The 19,241-nt window shown below is 43.3% G+C and overlaps 6 protein-coding genes across 6 annotated transcripts; 4 read left to right on the forward strand and 2 right to left on the reverse strand.

Annotated features, from left to right (window-relative positions):
* Positions 1-3,299: 3,299 nt before the first annotated feature.
* On the forward strand, positions 3,300-4,709 carry BDB00DRAFT_878994 (uncharacterized protein; the record flags this gene model as incomplete). Its single annotated transcript, XM_053127813.1, has 7 exons — positions 3,300-3,348; positions 3,412-3,440; positions 3,559-3,634; positions 3,723-3,920; positions 3,992-4,083; positions 4,183-4,470; positions 4,530-4,709. The coding sequence occupies 7 exons, from the start codon at positions 3,300-3,302 to the stop codon at positions 4,707-4,709; spliced, it is 912 nt and encodes a 303-aa protein (XP_052973280.1).
* A 566-nt stretch (positions 4,710-5,275) lies between these two features.
* BDB00DRAFT_878995 (uncharacterized protein) lies at positions 5,276-6,787 on the reverse strand (the record flags this gene model as incomplete). The annotated part of the gene is made up of 5 exons (XM_053127814.1): positions 5,276-5,377; positions 5,447-5,922; positions 5,988-6,398; positions 6,474-6,639; positions 6,764-6,787. The coding sequence occupies 5 exons, from the start codon at positions 6,785-6,787 to the stop codon at positions 5,276-5,278; spliced, it is 1,179 nt and encodes a 392-aa protein (XP_052973281.1).
* A 3,126-nt stretch (positions 6,788-9,913) lies between these two features.
* BDB00DRAFT_775188 (uncharacterized protein) lies at positions 9,914-10,761 on the forward strand (the record flags this gene model as incomplete). The annotated part of the gene is made up of 3 exons (XM_053120207.1): positions 9,914-10,086; positions 10,156-10,403; positions 10,475-10,761. The coding sequence occupies 3 exons, from the start codon at positions 9,914-9,916 to the stop codon at positions 10,759-10,761; spliced, it is 708 nt and encodes a 235-aa protein (XP_052973282.1).
* Positions 10,762-10,809: 48 nt separating this feature from the next.
* BDB00DRAFT_943206 (uncharacterized protein) lies at positions 10,810-13,263 on the reverse strand (the record flags this gene model as incomplete). The annotated part of the gene is made up of 7 exons (XM_053129431.1): positions 10,810-11,039; positions 11,109-11,248; positions 11,449-11,519; positions 11,564-11,646; positions 11,734-12,601; positions 12,683-12,698; positions 13,258-13,263. The coding sequence occupies 7 exons, from the start codon at positions 13,261-13,263 to the stop codon at positions 10,997-10,999; spliced, it is 1,227 nt and encodes a 408-aa protein (XP_052973283.1). The 3' UTR covers positions 10,810-10,996.
* Positions 13,264-14,709: 1,446 nt separating this feature from the next.
* Positions 14,710-16,298, forward strand: BDB00DRAFT_155701 (uncharacterized protein). Its single transcript, XM_053116263.1, has 2 exons — positions 14,710-15,657; positions 15,914-16,298. Exons 1-2 carry the CDS (start codon positions 14,889-14,891, stop codon positions 16,087-16,089), a joined length of 945 nt encoding a protein of 314 aa, XP_052973284.1. The 5' UTR covers positions 14,710-14,888; the 3' UTR covers positions 16,090-16,298.
* A 229-nt stretch (positions 16,299-16,527) lies between these two features.
* Positions 16,528-16,959, forward strand: BDB00DRAFT_775202 (uncharacterized protein; the record flags this gene model as incomplete). The annotated part of the gene is made up of 1 exon (XM_053120209.1): positions 16,528-16,959. One exon carries the CDS (start codon positions 16,528-16,530, stop codon positions 16,957-16,959), a length of 432 nt encoding a protein of 143 aa, XP_052973285.1.
* Positions 16,960-19,241: the final 2,282 nt, after the last annotated feature.

Here is a 19,241-nt window from a genome sequence, read left to right on the forward strand (position 1 = left end):
CTGGTATTGTTTCTGGGATGCAAACAGGAGATACAAGTGCCCTTGTGGATCTAGGTATTGACTATGAGCCGGCAAGTGATGAATTCATTGACGAAGGAGAATTGGTTGAAGAGCACTTGCAGGAAGGGGACATTGAAGAAGAAGAAGAAACTAGGATCAGTGAACGTGTAACGATCGACAGGCGTTCTACAAGGCCGTCATACAAGGAAGCTGCTATTTTGAATGTAGCCAGCTCCATCTTTGAGACGCCTCTTACTTTCTTTAAGAGGTTCCTCCCAATGATGTATATCACGACACATTGCATTCCTGCTATCAATGCTCAAGCCACTGCCATAGATGTCCCAAACTGGCGCGAACTTACCCCCACTGAGTACTTCCTTTGGATTGGACTTTGGAGTATTATGGCATGGCTCCCCTGCAGTGACAGAGGCTTTTATTGGAGAACACATCCAACGATATTGGTTCCTTCTCCCCTTAACTTTGGACGATGGATGTCAAGACGCCGAATTAACGCCATTCTTGCAGCTCATACACTAGAGAATCCAAATATTATGCAATCAAAACGAGCCGAAGATCCTTTTATCCCTATTCGTGCATTTGTTGACGAGTGCAATGTAAATCTGGTTAATGCCTTGGAACCTGGAAGCATGTTGACAATTGATGAGAGTATGAACCAATGGGTTGGAAAGGTTTTACGAATGCCCAATGTCAAGAAGATCATTTCCAAGCCCCATCCTGATGGTCAAGAATTTAAAACACTTGCTGATGCAACGACCAACATCATTATTCGTCTTGATATCAGCGAGAAAACATTTCAGTGGAAAAAGTTTGGTGATCAAGGTGCTGTCATCTCCACCGTTTTGCGCCTCTCCGAACCTTGGTTTGCGACTAGAAGAACAGGTCTTGCTGATTCCTGGTTTGGAACTCCTGCATGTGCCGCTGTTCTTTATCAGCATGGGCTCTACAGCATTATGGCAATGAAGAAGAGAGCACACTGGCCGCGCAATATACCTTGTGATTTGCTGTCTCGACTTGGGGAGGAAGCTGGATCTTCAATTTCACTGGTTGGAACCATCGATGAGGTTCCTATGGCCATCTGTATTCTTCGTGACAGAATACCGCAGTGCGTCATCAGCACTTGCAGCACAACAACACTGGGCTCAGAGGTGACTCATGTCATGAAGTGGGGAAACCAAAGCTATCTTGCGACCTTCCGTCGTCCAACTGTTTTTGACGACTACAATGCTAGAAAAGGCGTAGTAGATATCAACAACAAGAACCGCGATAACATGACATCATACCATGATATTATTCGCAGACGTTCCTGGGAGATCCGAGCCTTTTCTTTCTTTTTGGCTTTAGCAGAAGCAAATGCTTTTCTTGCATGGCGATCATTCGGACCACCTGAGAAAAGAAACATTACTCGCTTCGCATTTTGAGAGCAGCTCTGTACTGAGATGATATTCGAATATCAATCAAGTGTAGAAATGGCAACGGTAACCGAAGAACAACAGCAGCAGGACCAAGAGAATGAGATACATGATCTGTTATCCATTGGCCAACGTGTTGTCAAGGCAACTGGCAAAAAGTATTCTCGCCAGTGGATTTGCCAAATCTGCAAAGCAAATAGCACGTTGTACTGCAGCTGCACTCCGACAAAGGGTCTATGCAAAGGTAGTTGTTATAGAATTCACCTACAAGCAAAACAAACACAACATCAATGATAAAACTTATATAGAATAATTTTAATTGTGCCATTCTACTATTCTATCATCTTTTTTCACCTCTTTTCTTTTGTTTTAAAGAATATACACAGTCCCGAAGTAGACACTAGATCTAGTGTCTAAAACTACCACCTGTTACCGACCGAATTGAAAGATGTATAACAGAGCAAACAATACGTTCTGAAACATATCCAATGACATGTATCTATATCATGGCCCTGTGCTGTATATATTGAAATATTAGGAAAAAATAGCGAAAACTGCAACTGCTATAAACACTCAAAGGAGACACTAGATCTAGTGTTTGGGGTACAAAGATACTCATTAAAGGGATCAGGTTGCATGTTGGCAAAGAAAGAAGGGTTGTTGTTTGATGTAAATGATGCAAAGTAGTCGGCCTTATATACACCATGCTCGACTTTTTTGTCAGGTAAATACTTTAATTCTAAAATAATATGGATACAGTATACCCCCGTTAACGTCAACCCCCGATAACGTCAACCCCCAATAACGTCAACCGATTTGCTGGTACCCTTTCAAATTTAGCAGTTAGAGATTTTGCCTATTCTCTACCCCCGGTGATCGTCAACCCTCGATATGGTCAACACTTTTGCTGGTATTCTGAGCGTTGACGTCAACGGGGGTCGACTGTACATAGTAATCTATTACTTTAAGGGAGATATACAGCGAGACATAATAGACAAGATGGACAGTCCTTGTAAATAGTAGTACACTGAACCCTGAGGGTCAATTGATCAACAGGGGGATCGCATATAACGATATTTGCTGCCGAAAAGCATTACGACGTTGTTTACTGATATAGAAGTATGTAGCACAAGCGACTTTATAAGCAAACTTGGAAAAGCATGATTGCAAAGCAACATGGCTCTTACACGCAACGACGTTTAGTAATGAAGGTTTCACATTCAAAAAGTGATTGATAGGACGACTTCAACAAAGTAAAAATTGTTCTCTACAATTTTTCAAACTGATGTATTTGTGTGAAATGTGTTATATCTAACTTATGCGTCAACTAATGCTTTAAAGTGGATAGAGATACTCACTTTTTCGCGTGAGTATATATGCCAGTTGACACATTTGCAAACATGTTGCACAATTAACCCTGAAGCAAAATAGGAAAAGTGCTGTTTGTTGATACATCTGCGTCAAGATAATTTTGACGTCATATCCAAGAAGTTAGATGGGACTGTCGCTGCAGCTGTGTTGCACAATTGACCCCGAAGCAAATAGTAGCAAGCAAAGAATTCTGAACAGTACCCCCCAAAAAAATGTGGCCAGGGGCTCGTGTTCAAGTTTGGTAAAGACCCCCAATGTAACCTGTTACTTGCTATACAAAAACGGTCAACAAGAAAGGCTCTTTTCCAAGAAAAAAGTAAACAGGACGAATGCAGTAGGATGTTGTACAAAGTACGAGTATTTATCTTGATCTGTTTGTCGACTCTGTACGATTACTGACATCATCAAAAGTCAATTTATAAAGGGCAATACCCTTTTTCCTTTTTAGCCGTAAATGTGGCCACGTCTTTGTATTCTTATCGCATAAACGCGTCTCTCATGCCTTCTGATCTAGAGGTTTCACTACAAACAGCAGCATCGAGCTATGGTAAGTATGTCTTGGACAATGTCTGTAAAAGACGACAGTGCGAATTCTCATGATGTTCTACAGGCATCGATCATTTTTTATCTGCCATCAAGGTGATATGTGCTGAGTATAATTATGAAATTACATTCAAAACCAGGAGCAATGACACACAGGTACAAAGGATAGTTAAATATATCACAAAGCCCACGACGCCAACAAATCGTTTTTTAGCGAACCCCCACCGTCTCAAGCAATGATGCACCTTTGCGGTTGAGTAAAGTGTTTAAGAAAAGAAAGAAAGCTACAGGTAAGGCACTTTTGTGATTTGATGCAACGCGCTGTCTCAGTCTAGATACGATTGTCACTAATGGCGGTTACTATCTTCTGTAAAATAGACAAAGAGGTGCCAAAATTTGATGACAAAAAGCCACTCGTGCTCCAACAGCCACTTGTGGCAACTACACAAGTGATATCTTTATCGGATCTTGTATGTGCTGGTAAAGACATCCCAAAAGACTTTTACCGATGGATGGCATTCAACTGTCGCATACTGCCTGATAATTATACACACGATGGTTCAGGGTTACTTGCTGGTAATAGATTCAATGGTGTGTGTTGGGGGCATGAATTACAGCTTTCTTTAATAATTGGTTATTTGCAACAGACTTGCGGGCGAGCATTGCCATTGACACTGCACACATTGACTGTATTATCTCAAAGATCAAAACTGTGGTCCTTGTCTTTTGTCAAAACAACGTGTGTTTGTCAACAACCAGTAAGGATGGCTACCTGACGATAACGCAGAAAACAAGCAGTGTCGATGAAAGGGTTCCAACCGGCACTGGATCAACATAGGACAGCGCTTGGGTGTCGGATTATATGGATGCGGCGGCTTCGCTTTTGCGCATTGCACGCAGCTTGAACATTGCTTCTGCACGTCATCTGTTTCAGCAAAAGGGGGTAGCAAAAGAGCTGTACTCCGTCACACATCCCGGCATGGCCTGCAACTTACCAAAGCCACATTCCAGACACACGACGCAGCACATATTTACAGGCGTCCGCTATTATGCGTATCTGGTACGCGAATTCGGTATTCCAATTGTTTGCTTGCCGACAATGTTCAACCCACAAATAATGAACAAGGTAACAATGAGCAATTAATATCCATCGGTTTCGTCTTTATTGACCCCTTTTACACACAGATTCCAGAAGACAAATTCGTTGCCATTGTCAGCTCGATAGACAAGGTGACGCTCAAATACAAACTCGCATCTTTATTTCGTCCCTTCAAGCCCATAATCCCGCTAAGCGTCAAAGAAATATTCGCGTTTGTGCAGCAAATAAGTGAACAGCTTGATTTGGATACCCTAGAACCATTTTGACGAATAAACTATTTGGATCATTCAAAAGCCTTTTATCAAAAACCTTTTTCACAGCAGCGCTAGTTTTGATCCACCTCTAACAATGTTGTCCTTGCTGAATCGTCTTGGTTGTTTCATCCAATCCAAAGCAAGGCTTCCAACAGGCAGTATACACTTTTTACGACTGCGTTTCAATCCTATCCTCTCATTTACAACTGTCACCTTTTTGCATAGCCTCCTTTGTTTTGGCAAGCAATTTACAGAGCAGGCTAATCTCTTGCAGAATGTCTAGGATTGAAATGACTTTTTCAAAGTCGTTTTACTAATTCGCCCTTGCTGAATGCCAACTGCTATTGATGGGTGTTGCCAATGAGCATGAATTTAAAACCTGCTGTATTAATCTTGATTCGCCAATGTAGATATTGTTACAAAAGTGCTTCTCCCGCCAATAGTCCGTTCAATTTGTGCAGCCCCCCAATAACGTTTATTCAATCTTCTGTAATACTATTGTCTTCCAATCTACGCCGATTCTTTCTTGACTCGAATGCATGGTGATTATTTCTGGCAAAGTCCACTACGGCTGTTGCTTACTTTGGTATAATCAGATCCTTGACAACCCACTCTAGTCGCGCCTTGAATAAATCTTTGTCGACTGTAGAAAGTACTTGTACGAACGCATCCTCAGACATCTACAAAAGAGGGACAGTAAGGCACTCACATATTCAATAAATAACGGCCACATTGTATAATGTACTTACAGATTCTAGCTTTGTCGGGTTAAAAGTAGCTGGTAGCAGGACTAGTCCCACTCCAAACTCGCAGACCAGCTGGATGTACCGTCGACAGCCTTGGCATATTTTTGAGACAAGCTGTTGCGCAGTCTTTGTCGACAGGTGCTGGAACACACCTTCATCAAAGTCTTTGAGCTTGCCTTTTTTATTGACATGGTAGTCGTAGCGGTAGTAGGCAATGTTGATGCGTTCGATCATGTGCATAAACTCGACCATGCTGCCATTCACTGCCAATCTGCTTATGCGGTTTGCACAAACTTTTGCCTTATTTATGACACTGCTTGAGGTTGTCAACCTCTCGACGCGCTTGACATTGACAAGATCTTGCAAGGGTTCAATCTCGACATTGCCGACGCTGTTCCTCAACACTGCCGCAAAGTCGGCCACCTCGCTGAAAAACTTGAATCTGCCATCAAAGTCTCGGTTACAGATACTGTTGACCTCTACAAATATACTGGTAAGTTTGAAAGCACTGTATACGAAATGTTATTTTCTTTTGTGTGATTACCTGTCAGAAACCTTCCTCCACTTTTCCATGTGTTCCGAAGAGCACGACCTGACGACAAGGCTACTTGGGTGCCAAGGTCTACATGCGCATCATTGGAAGCCTGGCCTGATTCAGTGGTCCTTGTTATGCGCTCAATACTTTCCCGGTCATCGCCATGTTCAGAAGGGTCTCGAACGCTTCCGGGTAAGCTTGTCACATTTGTCATTGCTTCAAAACTATCTGCAGTGTCGCCATTCTTCGAAGAAGAAGCTGTAGCTGGCACAAATGAGTCGTCCTGCTGATCCTCACTGTCATTGCCATCTGTATGGTTGTTGTTTGCTGCTGTTGGTTGCGTATTATCATCAGGCTCGCTGTTCAGGTCGATATCCAATGAGTTAAGATCCACTTGCATTGCACTATTGGCATCCTCTGCTTTGACGGAAAATAGCACATGTAGATTTATTAATGAGCATGTCAATACAGGTAATGTAAATAGATTTAACATACCATTTTCCTCTTGGTCACTGTCTGCTTCAGTATTATCATTTGTCGCTGGTCTCTGTTCAGCTTCCTGGGCTCTACCATCTGCTGCCTTTCGTTTTCTTAGTGACAAAGACAATGTTGCTGCCCGTGCATCGCTTGCCTGATGCTCCTTGAGCCAGTCTATGCGAACCTGTCGTGCAAACAAATTCTTGTGACGATCATTCCTTTCCTGTAACTCTCTTTCAAGGGAGACTAATTTCTCTTTGTTGTTAATTGAGGTATGGATGTCCGCTTAATCAACCAGCATTTATTACAATGTGAACAACATCCACTTCCATTATTAAGTGATGTTATTGCAGCCATCCAAGGCAATGACAACAGCGGTAATTCAAATCGCACCGTCGTTACTACCTACCTCGATGTAAAATCTGCTTTCACTTCTTTACCTCTCTATGAACCACATCGAGAACGAACTGCTTTCACAATTGAAGGACACATCCAATATCAGTTCCGAGGAGCTTGCTATAGATTACGTCATCTTTCTTCGGTATTTACTCGCTGTTTAACAGTTCTTCTTAGAGAGATGCCCTTCGTTCGTGCGTTCATTGATGACGTCATTATCTTCTCAAACAGCATAGAAGAACATGCTATCCATGTCGCCGCAGTAACTGACAAATTAACTGAGGTAAATTTCCGCATCAATCATGACAAAGCCGTATATGCACAACGTTGTGCCTACTTACTTGGCCACTATGTATCCACCGAAGGTGTATCACTGGATAAACGCAAAGTATGCAACATCCAAAATATCCCTACATCTACAACTGGCAAAGCTATAGCTGCCTTCTGTGGTACTATCAATTACATGCGCTCTTACCTACCAAAAGTCTCTGAAGTTATGGCACCTTTAGACCGACTTCGCAATGCCAAATCTTTAAAAGGTTTATGGACACAAAAAGAACAACACAGTTTTGACACGTTAAAGAAAATGCTACTTGAAGCTCCCATCCTGCGCTTTCCTGATTTATCACATCCTTTTCAGGTTGCAACTGACGCTTCAAATACTGGAATCGCTGCAGCACTTTTCCAAGTCATAGATGGTGAAACACGTCATATTGCTTTCATGGCTAAAGCACTTTCCAAGCCAGAAAGATTCTATAGCACTACACGACCTGAGCTCAGCGCTATTATATTTGCACTTGACAAATACCACAAATATTTATATGGCAAACCGTATAAATTATACACGGATCACAAAGCATTGACCTTCCTCCATACACAAAAAATAGCCAACGCTATGATGATCAGTTGGTTTGACACCATCTTACAATACGACTATGAAATTATTCACCTACTAGGATTAGATAACATCCTTCCTGATCAATTATCTCGCCTTTTTCACATCGATGAAAAAGAGCTGGAAGGGGGTAGTGCTACGCAAATTCATACAAACAATAACACTGTACAAAATAAGACTCTCACAGTAAACACACAAACAAGTAATAACACTGACAACATAGATGATGACATCTATTTTGAACCACCCGAACATGAAAGACCGGAACTACTCAAAAAAGCACATGCATTTGGTCACTTTGGCACTGAAGCTATCACAAAAGCACTACACAATGATGGTTTGAAATGGAACAATATGTACAAAGAAGCCGCACACATTGTAAAAAGCTGCCCTGAATGCCAGCGATTCAACATCACCAAGAAAGGTTATAACCCTTTAAGACCTCTTCATGCATTCTATCCGGGTGATCATTGGACAATTGATCTTGCAAGCGGCTTCGGCACAAGCCATCGCGGAAACAATTATCTCTTAGTCGTGGTAGACGTATGCACACGTTTTTGTGTTTTATACGCACTTCCTGAAAAAACATCAGACACTGTCGTTCAAGCAGTCATCGACACATTTTGCTTAGTGGGCTTTTGCCGTTATCTCAGCCGTGATAATGGTACAGAATTCAAAAACCAACTAATGACTCGTCTTCGAGAAGCCTCTGGATTCGACCAAAGACTTTCTACGCCTTTTCACCCAAGAGCTCAGGAATTGGCTGAAAGATTTGTGCAAACAACTGTTAACATCATCCGTAAGTATACAAAAGGAGCAGTTAGAGACTGGGACTTATATGTCAAACCAGCACAATTAGCCCTTAACAACAAAGTTGCCAATAGACATGGTTCTACACCATTTGCTCTTATGTTCAATAGAACAATGAACGGTTTCAGGGACTATAGCAAAGAACAGATCCCGCGGCCACTCACAGAAGATGAGCTGCAACACCGCATTGAACAAATGACAAACATTGTCTTTCCTGCAATTTCGGAAAGAGCAAAGGCACTGGATGATATTAAAAAAGGCAAATACAATGCCAAGTTCAGAATCACCGATTATCCCATCGGAAGCACGGTCATGGTCATTGATGAATTACGCAGTAAGAAGATGGATCCAAGATATGAAGGACCATATACTGTAGTACGCAAAACCAAAGGTGGTTCTTATGTCCTTAGAGATGAACAGGGTTTATTAACTTCTCATAACTACGCACCCTCACAAATGAAACTCCTATCACAGGATGAATTAATTGATACAGAAGAAGCATTTGAAGAAAACGGTAAATATTACACCGTACAGTCAATTGTAGACCACAAAGAGCTTGCACCAGGCAAATATTAATACCGGGTTAGATAAAAAGATTATACACCTGATGACGATTCCTTGGAACCAGCAGAAGCATTTAATAGTCCACAACCAATCATGAAATATTGGGAACGTGTTGGTATCACACCACCGAAGCAAAGCAAAATACAAACTGCATTACCTGTGACGCATATCCCACAGCAATCACAACGTAAAGCAAAAGGAACTATTTCCAAACGTTAAGAGGGTTCCACACCTACACCATCTACTAGACGCAGTAAGCGTTTACGCACACGTTGCTAAGCACATTCTTCACAAAATAATGTTTAACCTGGAAGGGGGTGATGTGGTGAACCACATTAATACACTGCTTAAGTTATCAACAATAAGATATTCGGTTAAACATTATAGCACACACGTATGAACACTACGGCATTTCGGCTAAACACTATTGAATAAAATCTCTCACTCAGATGATCCACCTTACGTGAACAGGACAATGAACCTATCAACAGGTACCTCGGCCATTACATCAGCTAACGCCGGTTTCAAAGATGTGCCCGATTAACATAGCAACTTCAATAGAAGTTCTGATACGTCCTTGATCCATCCTCTATCACATTTCACATAGTTTATCCATTAGTCGGATGAATTGATATCGCCGTCTTGATAGCTAGAATATAAAAGAGCTTTATCTTTTGTTGGAATAAAACATGATCTCAAAGATACTTAATCTTGTCCCTTATTATCTTTATTAAAGCTCTATCATCACAAAAAGCGTGGTGAACTTGTAAGTATATTTATTTTTTGTATACCAATGGAAAATGAGATATATATTTATAGGAACTTCCTACATTCTTTTAGCATTGATAAACTCCCCTACCAAGAAATTGCGCCCGAGATCAAAGAAACCGAACTATGTCATCGATTTATTGATCCCTTTTTATCCGCATTATTTGACGAACCTGATAATGGTGTCTTGTTCAGGTGGTGAGTGATAAGACAAGCTTGAAATTCTGTGCGTATTACTTATATATGGTGTTTGTTTCTTAGGACGAGCACTACAAATCAAGAGGCTAAAGAAACACCATCAAAAGCCTCCATTTCAAATCAGCGGCCGGATTCTTGTGTAACAGAGATGAATGGCCTTCATTTTGGTCACTCATTGGGATATGTTGAAGTGAAACCAGCTTCAGAAGCTGGAAACCAATATGGCATATCAAAAGATTTGATTCGATTGTGCTTATTAACAAAAAACTTTTTGGATGCGTTTGGATTGAAAGCTTCTTTAAGCATTCAACTAGTGAGTAAGCTCTCTTATTTATATTCAGACATGGAAACCACTGAAACTTTCACTAATTTAGGTATAACTTTTTAGATCATAAGGCGAATATTCTGTTAAACAAACTTGAAGCTGATGGTTTTTATGTATGTACCGAATTTGCCGCTACTATCCCAAATTCCATTGAACATCTTGGTGCTTTTCCAAGCTATTTCGATGATCTTATAGCCATATTGCATTGTTTTAGAAAGTGGTGCGTGCCCATGAAACCAAACGAAAATACTATGATGTATACGAAACGTCGTCCATCTTTGCCGGACGAACAATTTAATATGATATCTCCTTCAAGATCCAACAAACGAAGAGCGGTTACCATGCCATAGTATACTTTCATATTCATTGCCATAGCTTTTCTTCCTCTCATAACCCTTGTTGTCTATCATACAAAAAATTATCTAACTTCTTTGTAAACATATACGTTCGCATCGAAACCAAAAAGTAAAAAGATAAAAGTAAACGGAACAGAGCAAAAAATACATAGCACAAGATTTATGCTTCTTCATCTTGTGATCATAATAGTAAGCCATGAGCCCAGCATCGTTAGCAATTCGCTTGAATTCACTCCAAGGAAGTTTTCTGGCTTCCTTTTGCGTTTTCACCCCTATGAATTAGCACACAATCCCACTACGTCAACAAGGGTCCAACGGTTTGTTAACTCGACTCACTCTACCTATCTCGAAGCCAAATACTGACATTCTTCATCATATCGTCCGTAAGACGCCCTGATTTGGAGCTTCTCCCGATACCCACATCCTCCATTGGCTCTATATCAGCAATCACATAGTTATCCATGAATGGACGAAGTCGGAACTCCAATAGATCGTACCAGAAAGTTGCTGTTGTTCTAAAGAAATATCAGATTAAAAGAAAGAGCGAAATTCAATGTGAGTACTTAATAAGAATGTCACCACCGCGGGATGGCAAGGTCACTAGGCTTTAGGTTAAAAGAAACAAAAACCATCAGCTCCATTGACTTTTTTTCCATCTTTCCCACCCCGTTTACGACTTACAGCGTCAACAGTGTCCTTTGTGAATGTAATAATGAAACTGTACTCGGCATACACCTCCTTTAATTCTTTCACTACAACATCGTCGTCTAACTTTTATTAAAAATAAACGTCTTACCTAGTTCACATCGACCATTGTACGTCCTTCCATGGGATTGCTGGAGCAGCTCAGTCAGACCACGGGTTGGGACATCATCGACACTAATGATTTTAAAAACAAAGAGCACCATAAATAAATGTGTTTGTTGTATTCTTACTTCTTCCCTCATTATATTGTGTAATACACACCTTAGTCCCATCACCATGCGACGCTCAAGATAATATGACGCACCACGAGTTGCGTTGTCAACAACTTTCATGTACTTCGTCACAGCAGCGACAATGGAGAGGCCAATCTTGTTCGATACTTCAGGAAGAGATATCCAACTAGCAAGTCGGGAGCGGCTATCGGTCGTATCTTCTTCGGTCAAAACCCTTCTCACCAGCATGTCCCAGCGCATAGTTTCGTGAAAACGGCCAATAGCGCGACGCTCTGCCAAATGTGCCGGGCGGTCCAAGTTCTGCACACCATAATGCTTCATGATACCCTCGTGCTGAAGCAAACACCGTTCTATAGCATTAGTAAGTCTCTGCTCCCCTTGCGCCACGTCCCGGTTGCTGGCGTCAATGTTCATATCATCCGATATAACACCGAAATATGGCATATTCTGGCTTAGACCGAGTCTTTGCACCATACATCTTGCAAACAACGCATTGAGCGTCACATCACTATCACCGTGATGAGTAGAACGATGGGATCGACATGATGTGTACTCCTGGAAATAGCTAGGACAACCATTGCATCTGTATCCTGGCACAGGTGGGTCGAGTAGATTGACACGAGGAATCATATCCCTGACACGAGAAGCGGCAACAGAGTATCGGTCGGTTACATCAGAACGTTGGGAACCAAGGCGATATAAAAGTTCAGTAAATTCGTGCTCAAAAACCGCTTCTACATGCCGTCGTAGTGCACGATGGGCTGTGATGATATGCTGGTATGCTTCATCCGTCTTGACAAATACGTATTGGCGATCACGGCAACCATTCGAGCAAAAAAGGAGTCCGCTACTCTCATCGATGGTGAGACCCAAACGAGTAATCAGGTTGGCACGCTCTGAAATTAAAAAAAAAAACCACACACACACACTTTTACTCATGCATGTGCACGTAAATGATTTTATCGCCATGATCTTACCTTGGTCCACGGTCGGCTCTTGTTAGTCGATTTCCGTTGCGTCTTCCTGCTGTTGGGATTGCTGTTGCTGTTCATCTGATAATGTTAAAGCACCTTGGGATGGTGGAAGCAATGACATCAAAGAAGAAGAAGGCGATGAGGGCAATGGTGGTGACGGATTCAACATGGGTGATGGCGAAGGAGGCTGAACTGGCATGCGGTTGCGTGGCATTTCACGTCTTGATGTAACTGTTTGCCGTGGTGACATGGAGCGAGTTTCCTGCAAACGCGGCTCGCCACGCTGCTGTGTTGTAGTTGGATGCATCGTCGAAGAGGGTGGAGGATTATATTTTGGAAGATGAGCAACGGTGGCAGGATCAAGGCGTTTTTGGCAGAATCTTCGGAAATGAGTATGCACAGACATGATGCGCAAGCGTCTTGTACACTCTGGGCATGTCACAAATACTTGGTCCGGGGGAGAGATCCGTTCCACCACAACATCGAGTTTGGCTGCATAATAATTATGTCTTAGTAAAACTTTATGCGTGATATATGTTCACCAATAAACAATTGACATTGGCACAAAACCGACTTACAGCCATCGCGAAGTGTAAGTGTTACTTGCTGTTGATGATATTGCTTCCTGTGGGTGTTCATTTCCGCCGGTGATATGTTTGGGCAGTTGCAGTCTTCTTCCGGGGCATTTGTACGTCTCGTTCGCCGTTGACGGGATGACATGATGAAGAATAATAAAAGTGACTAATAACAAAAGAATAGAGCCAAAGGAGGATGTGTGGTGAAAAAGACAAAGAGTTGTTATACCAGTAGCAAATATAACGATTCAGAGCATTACACTACATACTATTTTAAATAGCATATCTGTATGTAACGCGGCTTATTCCTGTGCACTCTATTATTAAGGCATAGCAACCACATGTGTTGTGGAAATTATACTGCACAAAGCTTCTTGACGGTGATCGTTGGGATGCATTGCTAATTTAAGATGATTCTCGCGAATCTAAGCAACGTGCCTTTTGTTACCCATTTGCTTTCATGTCTGAAGGTGGTAACCACATGTTAAAGAATATACTGAACACAGCTTCTTCATAGATACCGTTGTCATGGCTGCATTGCTAATCTTAGATACTTCCTGAGAATCCACGCAACGTGTCTTTCTTTACCCGTTTGCTTTCATGTGTGAAGGTGGCTGCCACGTGTGTTGTAACGAGTATACGGAAAAGGGTTTCTCGGTAAAGATCGTCTGGTTTAACGCGCTTACCCAAAAATCAGATCAACTTGTCCATTATTGCCTAAGCACTTTTGCAGTGTGGCGGCCACGTGTGGTGGTTTTTTAAGGAAAATCCCGGTAGATCCTATTGTCTTGCTCAATTGCTAATTTTAGATTTCCCTTAACAATAAAGCAACGTGTCTTCCAGCGTCTGTGCGCTTTCATATGAAAGTGGCTACCACGTGGAATGTTCTTTTTTTTTCGGTCTTTACGCTGCAATGCCAGTGACGATCACACACTTTAGGCAGGAACTGTGCTTTTGCTTAAAATAAATCGTGTGCCACGTGTGCCTCGCTTATCTTTCTCAACAGCGTGCCACTTTTTTTTTCTTTCCTTTTCGAGTCACTTCCCGTTCCACCATTTTCAGTGTAGCAGCAATCAATGAAATTCTTTCTTTAAATACTTCTGAAAGTCCTCTCTGCATCCACTACTACCAACAGGCATGTGTTTTTTTATTATTCGGATCAAAGTTGACATCAAGTCAATGCATTTACACGAGCTTCATATTCACAAAAACGGCAGCAATGGTGGCGCCATCATTTTCTCATATTACCCGCTTCTCTATAAGCATGTGGCAATGATTCTAGGACCACATAAACTGACAGAATACTGATACCCCTCATGCACAAAGATTTTGTCAGTCAGTTATCCCCCAATTTTTTATCCCAATCTATTCTTTCTGCTGTGACCATGGACTCTGATACCTTTACCATGCCCCAACTTGCCTATGACGAGTTTGCTGATGAATATGAAAATGTTGAAGCACTCAATGATCCAGCCTTCCGAGATGCTGATCGTACGATCAGTCGGTGAGTATCGTTCCATTACATATGCGTATATACTTGTACCTGCCCAATTCTTATATCTACAACTGTTTGACTTGCTAGTGAGGACGCACGGGAAGTTTTGTACTGGCTCAATGATGGCGAACCTACCGTAATGAACATGCTCACCGAAACCATGCGTACCGCAACCTTGGCATCAGCCGATCAAGCTGTCGAGCCTTCCATTTACATCGACAGCGATGACCTCAGGACCATCCGCTACCGGACAACAAGCGTTGATTTGACCAATATCCAGGTTGGTGTCGGCCGCCTCCTCGTCGACTGTCGCACGCAACTACAAGACCATGTATTGCGCGGCTATACCTTGCAGGAGCCTTTCTGTGATCGCTTCCATGAAATAATGGCCGATACCAGGACAGCCGATCCCTCCATCGCATTCTTCACCAGACCCGGCAACCCAACAGCGAACGACGACTACCTAAAGGTCTTGTTCAGGCGCCTGGCAGTGCAACACAGTGACGAATTTATTGCAAGCGTGACCGAAAGCGGCGAGCTCTTGTGGAATCTCGCCGTTCTGTACGAGTGGCTGTCCCAATGTCGTAAATTGATCCTCATGATCATGGTTCTGGCTCACATTACAAGTGGACAACCGGCGCGAGGTGAGGAGCTCGCATGCACGACAATTCGTTCGTCCGCGCGTGGGGCCAAACGTGGCATGTACTGGTACCGACAAAAGGTCATGCTGGTTCAGTACTACTACAAGCGTCGTTCGAGAGGCACTGCCGATCGTTATGTCGCACGCTTCCTCAACAAGGAGCTAAGCGAGATTGTCCTGATGTACCTTGTACTGGTGCGCCCGTTCGAACGGTATGTGTATATTTCAATGGTTTTTTTTTGGCTGTTGTTTGAGTGCTTAATTCATAGTACCGTTGTATCGCTAACTCGTCTGCATTCGCTTGTAGCTTTGCCTTTTATCAAACCCGGATGGGCACATCAGACGTGGTTGTTGGTATCGAGAACTACCAGAACTTCCTTTTTGTTGCGCACGGCAAAGTCGTGACCAGCCCTATGTTCAGTAAAGAACTGCACAGGTATGCTATCTACATTATATCACACAAAAATTAGGCAAAAAGGGAGAGAGAAGGACCTGATCAACACGTACTTGCCATTTTTTCCTAGGTACACCCAAAGCCATATGGGTGCCGGTCTCGGGCTTCAAGCCTATCGCCATGTCGCCACCTTCTTCATGCGCCACCACCTCCAACAAGGAACTCATCTGTTGGAAACAACAGAAGAGTTGCTTGCCCATCCTGACATTGACACGGTCGAAGGTGACAACAACGACGACGATATAACAACATACGAGCAGCAGCAACAAGATGGGCGCCGACGAATTGTAAATCGATTCGTTCCTGGGTTTTTCGACATGCAGGCGGCACATTCTTCTTCCGTTGCGGGCATGCACTATGCTCGAACGTCAAGCGATTTATGGTTTCTAACGACTGAATCGATCCACACGTTTGACCTCTGCTCGCGAGAATGGCAGAAGTTACTGCGTACGTAGAGTCCATCCTATCTAACAGCGTAAAAGAAAAAAAGGAAGATCTGAACTGATTGAGTATTTCATTAATATACAGATATTGGTGATGCCATTGCGGCACCCACAACACAACCAGAGCGACAACCACAGCAACAGCAACTGGCTTCCGGCCCTCCATTTCCGCACCTTCCGCAACATATAAACCGCTTGCTCAATCAGGTCACCGAGCAGTTCATTGTAAATTTGCATCACAATGCCACCAAGGACTTCGCTCCTACCATCAAATATAAACGTAAGATACCTCTATTTTTTTGCTACCCATGGCTTCTGGCTTACGATCCTTCTCCTTGTACTCATCAACTTTCTCCTATCATGCATACTGTCATTATCACCTCTAGCAATCCTCCCTGCCCATCTTATAGCTTTACGAACCTTACTCGGCGATCCAACGGCCAGCTTTCGCTCGCGCGAGCAAGCACTCGCCATACCTCTCATTATGGACCGCAAGCTGGACTTGTTGGTCATCATGCCAACGGGTATGGGCAAGAGTGTGCTCTTTTCTTTGCCCCCGCTCCTTGAGGAAGACAAACTCACGATCGTCTTTGTTCCTCTTGTGGCGCTGGTCGCTGACCACATGCGTCGTTTGACAGAATGCGGCATTTCTGTTGCGGAATGGCAAGGTTAGTAGCATTGTATTACATTTGAGAAAAAGACGAAGAGAAATTGTATTCAAGTCTGATCATGGACTTATCTTCTTCATATCTTTATATAGACAATGCACCCACAGTACCGGACAGCCAAATCCTCCTTGCGCCAGTGGAAGCAATAGCGAGAACCGCATTTGTCGAGTACTGCTACGAACAACAGCATCGTTTGGTACGTTTTGTTGTTGACGAGTGCCACCTTGGTCTGACGCAGCAGTCATTCCGTCCTGCAATGCATAAGCTGCAAGTCCATCGCCTCGTTCCTGTTCCTCTCCTTCTCCTCACCGCCACCTTGCCACCGACCATGGAGGACCAAGCCAGAATCCTCTACGCATCAAATTTCGCAGCGATCCGTGCCCAGTCTACAGAACGACCAAACCTTTCCTACCAGGTGTGCGCCCACCCCTCGAAGCAGAACGACGACCAGATACACGTCATTGCAAAACATCTGCTCCATTTTGCGGGCCAACGTGGCATTCTTTTCTGTACTACCAAGGCAGAGGTCATTGACTTCGCTGGATACTTGCAAGCCCGTTTCCGGTACCGCCCCTTATAGCACAGTTTTACCATGCCGATCTGGACGAAGACACGAGGGCCGAACGACAGCAGCATTGGATGTCAAACGGGGGACTGATGATCACTACGAGCGGATTTGGCGTTGGCATGGATTCCCCCAATGTACGCTTCGTGTTCCACTGGAAGTTGCCGTATAGTTTGTTGGACTATGCCCAACAAACAGGTCGTGCTGGTCGCGATGGGCTGCCTTCAGTGTGCGGGCGTACTATTGCATAGAAGAAGAAGAGGCAAGACTTGGCAGGCTAAGCCAACGGGATGAAGAAAGAACAAAAATCGCCGACCGCGAACAGATGATGGCGTTTGCACAGGTAAATAACAAAAATTAAATAAAAATCTGTATGGATGTCAGTATGATTACAGTTGCTAATACGAGACTTTTATAACAGTCAAACACCTGCCTTCGCTTTGAGATGCAGCAGTATCTTGATGGTGCTCCATTTCTGAACTGCCTCGCGGAAAACAGGCTCGAGAAGTGTAGCATCTGCGACGATACTCCGTTACGTGCTCTGGACCTCACTGTATCTCGATCACCACCGCCATTATCACCTTCTCCAGGCAGTTTCCGATATTTTAGAGCTGCTCCAAACCGCTCACAAATACCACGACCCTCATCATCATCATCACCCCTCCAACGGCAGAGCTCAACATCGTCTGTGGGGTCATCTGCTGCTTTCGAGACAGTATCGCGACAGGAAATTCCATTCGATCTGCCTGCTCCCTCTCCTGTAAGTTATGATGTTTTTTTTAATCAGTTGTCAAAATTATACTGTATTAAACGTGTCATTCCTTTTTGTTAGGCTTACCTCCAACGCATGCAGCAGCAGCAGCAGCCAACAACAACAACAAGGCCCGAGCATCCATTCTCTTGGTGGCTATACTCGCGCCCAGCAGCAGCACCAAGAGCATCGCAGAAACCGACACGAGTTCCTGAGCCTATGCGAAGAAGCCGACGAAGAATGTGTCGTCTGTCGCGTCCGTGGTGTGCAACAATGTGGCTCGCATGCTCTTGACAAGGCAGCACATGACGACTACTGCTTGCGGTGCTTCTGCGTGCATGTGAACTTCTTCGGCCATTGCATGAAATACCGGTATGTAGCCATGACACATGCTTACCCCCTTCTTCTTGCAGCAACACTGACTTTTTGTCTTCTTTGTTTCATAGGCCAGGTGTATGCTGGACTTGTGGAATACCAATCAATCATGCCTTGAGCCATGGCAGAGAGACGAATGCCTGTAACCCTGCGATCCAACGCACCGTTTATCCCTACTGTTGGGCTGCGTTTCACACTGTTGACTTTCGACCTGGCTTGCTCCAGATGTGTCAAGCCATCGATGATTCCGTACCGCCCTTAGGTTCGAAGCAAGAGTATGCTCAGTGGCTCTCCCACAGAAACCGCAATGGTGAAAGCAATGCTATGTCACTGTTTAGAAAGTTAAAAAACACGACCTTCCACTTCCATCGATAATACTTCCAGTTCTGCTCTCTCCCTCTTCCTCCTCTCCCTTTCATTTCTTTCTCTGTATGGTTTTTTTATCCTGGTGACTTTTTTCTAAATATATCATACTTGTACTTGCGTCTTACATTAGCCTCAACTTCTTTTTGTCATAACAATGTCGAATGCGAACAACAAAAAAAATAGCGCGTGTTCGTTGCTGCTTTCTTTATTCAGGGCCTGATTTAAAGACG

The sequence above is a fragment of the Zychaea mexicana genome, assembly GCF_025766255.1.
Source record: "Zychaea mexicana strain RSA 1403 chromosome Unknown BDB00scaffold_156, whole genome shotgun sequence".
Lineage (NCBI taxonomy): Eukaryota > Fungi > Mucoromycota > Mucoromycetes > Mucorales > Lichtheimiaceae > Zychaea > Zychaea mexicana.